General features: G+C 40.0%; 1 protein-coding gene across 1 annotated transcript; it reads left to right on the top strand.

Moving 5' to 3' along the window:
- The first annotated feature begins 485 nt into the window (after positions 1-485).
- Positions 486-2108, top strand: LOC100024442 (probable E3 ubiquitin-protein ligase TRIML1). Its single transcript, XM_056808502.1, has one exon. The coding sequence runs from the start codon at positions 714-716 to the stop codon at positions 2106-2108; it is 1395 nt and encodes a 464-aa protein (XP_056664480.1). The 5' UTR covers positions 486-713.
- Positions 2109-5630: the final 3522 nt, after the last annotated feature.

Here is a 5630-nt window from a genome sequence, read left to right as displayed (position 1 = left end):
AATAGCAATTGCCTAATCAATATTTGAATAAGAACAAATACTTTTTGGATGAAGAAATCAAAGCCATATTCAGGTATGAGAAAAAATGCAAGAAAATTTAAAACAATACAAATGCTCTGTCTATACCTCCAACTAAAAACCTGATAATTTCCATGCAATCCCCACTGCCTAGAAGGATGGAAATGCAAGACAACTTTGGTTTAAAGTGCCTCTGTGTGAACACCAGTGTGAATTCTCAAGTCCATTATTGTAGTTAAAACAAAAAAAAGGAAAAGTTGAGAACTCAGTCTCAGTTGTTTTACAGAGACTAGAGGGGCAGTGACTAACACAAGAGTTCTCAGCTTTAGAGAGAGGAGTAAAGGGAAGAGCTCAAAGATTGAAGGTGCAAAAAAAAAAAAAAGAAAAGAAAAAGGCAGACTCAACTGGGGATTTTTGGTAAAAGTAATAGGATGACAAGAGGTTTTCTTCAGGAGATGGTAATGATGAATTATGGGATAAGAAGCAAGGTGAGAACTCAGCCCTGGAGCAGAGGCTGAAGCACTATCAAAACTTGAAAGTTCTCACCTTTTGTGGGTGGAGTCAAAGGAGGGGCCAACCCTAGACAGGAACATAAAAAGACCCCAAGAGCTCAGTCCTGACATCTTTTGCTGCCAGACCCCAAGGGTAAAGGCTGGAGGAATATCTGAGAAGGAAGGAATCAGAAGCCTAGGAGCATGGATGCAAGAGACTTAATTGAAAACCTCAAGGCAGATCTGACTTGCTCTATCTGCCTGGGCTACTTCACTGATCCAGTGATTGTCAAATGTGGCCATAACTTTTGCAGAGTCTGTCTTCTCAGGTGCAGAGAAGAAGCAGATGCAGCATTCAAGTGCCCAGAATGCAGAGGAGTCATTGAAGACAGAGATGTGGTGCCTAATAGGAAGTTGGAGAATCTGTCTATGACTGGCAAAAGGCTCAGACCTCATCTGCTTCAGAGCATCACTCTGGCCCTCTGTGATCAGCATGGGGAAAAAGAGAAGTTCTTCTGTGAAGAGGACCAGAGGCTCCTCTGTGCTTCCTGTGTATTATCCCCAGGGCACAAGGATCACACAGTGCTTGCCCTGGAAATGGCTGTTGACAAGTGCAAGGACAAGATCAAGCACACCCTGAATACCTTACAACAAAAAGAAGAGGAATATAATGTTGCATTGGACAGAGTGAGCAGTAGAAAAGAAATCTGCAAAGAGGATATATACTCTTTGAAAGAATCCATTATTTCAGAATACAAGAAAGTACATGATTTCTTATGGGAGGAAGAAAAGCTCTATCTACAAAGATTAGACCAGCAATACACAGACAACATGGCAGAACTGGAGCTCAACGAGGCCAAACTGAAAAAACAATTTCAAAATCTACAAAGAATGAAATTTGAAGTAGAGGAGAATTTGGAAAAGGAGCCCTTGGAAATGCTTCAAGATATGAAAGACACTTTGGAAAGGAATGAGGAGGCACTACTTCAAGAACCAGAGGTTATTTCCTTTACCTGGGACACCAGCCCCATCACTGGCTTGACAGAGATGCTCATGAGTTTCCAGAGTGATATAAGTCTTGATCCTGAATCAGCCAATCCACATCTCATCCTGTCTGAAGATCTGAAGAGTGTCAAGTATGGAGATGTCCCACAGGACCTTCCTGACAACAAGGAAAGATTTGATGATGCTCTTGCTGTATTGGGGGCCCAGACCTTCACTTCAGGCAAACACTATTGGGAAGTGTCCCTAGGAGATAAGACAGAGTGGGAAGTGGGGGTCTGTAAAGATTCAATCAGGAGAAAAGGGAAACTCTCCTCATCATCTGAAGATGTATGGATCCTAGTAAGCTTCAGATCTGGAAATGATTGCTTCCTCTGGAATTCTCGAGATGGCTTTCTTCTGAGCCGGCCTATAAAGAAAGTGGGCATTTTTCTGGATTATGAAAAAAGACATATCGTATTTTATGATGTCATAGATGGATCTGTAATTTTTAGGTTCTCAGACATGGCCTTTGAAGGGCCCCTTCGCCCTTACTTCTCTCCTTGCTGTCCTTATGCAGAAAATACTCCAGGGTCAACTATGTTAATTAATATGTGAGATTCTCAGTGAGAAGTGAATGACAATGACTTGAAAGTGACACTCTTCATTTAAACCCATGTTAAAATGGACGATGTGATTACATAAAATCATCAAACCCTAAGAGAATAAAGTCTGAAAACGTTGTGGCTTTGATTTGTATGAAGTACTATTGTGCCCTAAGAAATGAGACTGAAGATAATTTAGAAAAACTCTGGAAAAATTTGTATGAAGTGATGCAAAGTGTAGAGAGCAGAACCAGGAGAATATAGCACAGAATAACATTGAATGTACCATGAACAACTGAGGATTACTTAAATATTATCAATAAGACAAATGCTCCAGGACAATTCCAAGGGACTAATGATGAAAAAGGATTTTCACTGCCACAGAAGAAACACATGGGGTTTGAATGCAGATTACACCATTCTTTCATTACATTTCATTTCATACATTCAAAGTACACCATTCTTCATTTTATTATCTCAATGAATCATCTTTATTGTGTAAGCAGTAAGTTTCATTTTTTTCTCACAACATCATGAGCAAGGAAATATGTAATTTATGATAATTTGTACAACCTATATAATATGACCTATTTGGGGGGGGAAGGGTGCTAAAGAGAGAGATGAACAAAATTAGATGAAGATTTTTGGACAAAGCTAATGCGAGAATTTGTTTCGCTTGGATGAGTATTTATTATTATTTATTAAATATTTATAACAAATCATGATTTATATTAGTTTTATACATAAAAATAAAGTTATTTTAAAATAGTTTATTTTGTTTATACATGGAGCATAAGAAGGAGGAAACAAAGGGGTAATGGTAAGTGGAGGAGAAGATGGAGGAGGAGAAGGGTGAGGGGAAGATATGGAGGGGCAGAGAGAGGGGGGGAGGAGTGTGGAAAATTTGATGGAGAAGGAAGAGAGTGAGGGAGAGGAGGAAGACAATGAGAGTGAGGAGAAAGAGGGGGAGAAGGAGGAGGAAAAGGAGGGGGGAGGAAGAGGTTAGGAAAGGCAGAAAAGGAACAGGTGAGAAGGACTGAGGGGAGAAAAAAGAAGGCAAAATCTTTCAAACACAGAAGGATGAAGACGGAGAAAAAAATGCTAAATGAATATATATTCATTTGAAGTCGTGTTGAAATTGTCAATAAAATTTGTGCATAATCATCAAAACCAATTAAAATAAAGTCTATCTTGTTTATATTTGATAGTTTTGAAAGTCTGAGAGCTTTTATCTAATTACCATTTTGATGATCTACAAGCACTTAAACTGGAGATCAGGTTTAAAGGGAGGCAGAAAAGAAACAGGAAAGAAGGAATAAAGGAGGTTAAAAACTTTTTTAAGTAGAGGAGGAAGAGGTAGATGAAAGAATGCTGAATGAATGAACGAATGAATGAATGAATGAGTGAATGATTCCTTTAAGTGAACTCATAGGGAGATTGGTGTGGAAAGTTGATGGTCCTGAGTGAGTCACAACATAAAATAAGGATCATAACCAATTCAAGGGACTTCTATTGAATCAGGACAGATAAGATCTCTAAAGAAGTATTTTTTTTAATTTTCTATCAAAGATTGTATTAGCTTCTGGTGGTGGAACCAAAGTGACAGAGAAACTAGAGAGCAGTACCTTTTCCTGACAAAAATCTTTCTGACCAAGAGTAAAATATTACCACAAAACAAAGACAGGAGTGAAGCTATCAACATAGAGTGAAACAACCCTCAAAAGAGGACAAACCTAAAGGTAGGCAGAGAACATCTAGGGAATTGGGGTGAGAGGGGAGCAGAGCTAGCAGGAGGCATAACAATAAGTGAGGAGCAGGCCAATAGCAAACCACAACCCCACCACCCCCACACATTTGCCATCACAGGTTCTGAGTTTGAGCTTAAAATCTGTCTAACCAGCAGACCCTGACATCCTGCTGGGGCAAGTAGTGGTCCATGCCAACTCACACCTCTTGAAATTTCAAACCTGTGGAGGAGTTTGGAGTCCCAGCCTATGGCAATCTAGACTGAAGAGGGCCTATCCACATGAGCCCAGAGCAAAGCCAGGAATCCCAGTCTGGGTTTGGGGTCATGACATAATCCAAGATTTGGTGTGAGGGCACACTTCTCAGGGGAAGCCTCCCCAGAAATATTTTTGCCTAAGGGTAGAACTCTCAGACAGGGCAATCAAGGGTATACCTGATATAATCAAGACCACCTTGAGGCAGGAAAAAAATTGAGCCTAAGCCTGGGGCTAGAATTTGTTTAGCACCTGATCTGATCAAATGCTGAGTGAGATAAAAAGTTTACACCCCAGTCTGAGGGAAGCCTTTTAACTAGCAACATCTCAAGGGTCAATTGAATCAGCACTGGGAAGGGACTATCAGAGCTCTCATCCCTCAGATCATCTGGTAAACTGGTAACAACCCATAAAATCAGTAGAAAATAGCATCAAGGAAGGATTGAATTTCAAAAGGGCTCCCCAACTTCCCAGAAAATAGGCCCTACCTATAATTAAGTAGGAAAAATGACCAACCCCCTCCCCCCCCAAAAAAAGGACCTAATTCTAAAGACTTTTCATGAAGACAAAGAGCAGGGTGCAGACACAGAAGGGGATAGTGAAAGCAAAGGAAACACACACACACACAAAGTCCAAAAGAAAAATATGGAATGGACACAGAGTCTGGACAAGTTAAAAACAAAAAACTTCAAAAACCAATTAAGAGAAAAGTGGGGTAGAGAAATGAAAGGGATCCAAGAAGAAATGGACCAATTGAAAAAAGGAGAACCAAAAACTGACAGAGGAAAACCAGATGTTAAAAATCAGAATCCATCATCTAGAAACTAAGTTCACACCCTACCTTTGCCTCCTGCCCCACCCCCTCCACCCTAAGTTCACACCCTGCCCCTGTCTCCTGCCCCACCCTGCACCCACCTCTGAATATTTATATATGTGGTCACCAGGGATTTAATTTCTAAATCCCAAAGTGAATTACTAAAGTAAATGGAATTTATGGTAGTTTATTTATATTAGAAGGAAGAGAAAAAGTGAATTACTGACTTTTTCTCTCTCTCTCTCATTCCTTAATATCTTCCTTCTATTATAAATAAACTACCATAAATTCCATTTACTTTAGTAATTCCTACCTATAATTAAGTAGGAAAAATGACCAACCCCCCAAAAAAAAGGACCTAATTCTAAAGACTTTTCATGGAGACAAAGAGCAGGGTGCAGACACAGAAGGGGATAGTGAAAGCAAAGGAAACACACACGCACACAAAGTCGAAAAGAAATATGGAATGGACACAGAGTCTGGACAAGTTAAAAACAAAAAAACTTCAAAAACCAATTAAGAGAAAAGTGGGGTAGAGAAATGAAAGGGATCCAAGAAGAAATGGACCAATTGAAAAAAGGAGAACCAAAAACTGACAGAGGAAAACCAGATGATAAAAATCAGAATCCATCATCTAGAAACTAAGTTCACACCCTACCTTTGCCTCCTGCCCCACCCCCTCCACCCTAAGTTCACACCCTGCCCCTGTCTCCTGCCCCAC

The sequence above is a fragment of the Monodelphis domestica genome, chromosome 8 (assembly GCF_027887165.1).
Source record: "Monodelphis domestica isolate mMonDom1 chromosome 8, mMonDom1.pri, whole genome shotgun sequence".
Classification (NCBI taxonomy): domain Eukaryota; kingdom Metazoa; phylum Chordata; class Mammalia; order Didelphimorphia; family Didelphidae; genus Monodelphis; species Monodelphis domestica.
The sequence above is the reverse complement of the archived record's forward strand: the minus strand, read 5'-3'. Positions and strand labels throughout refer to the sequence as shown.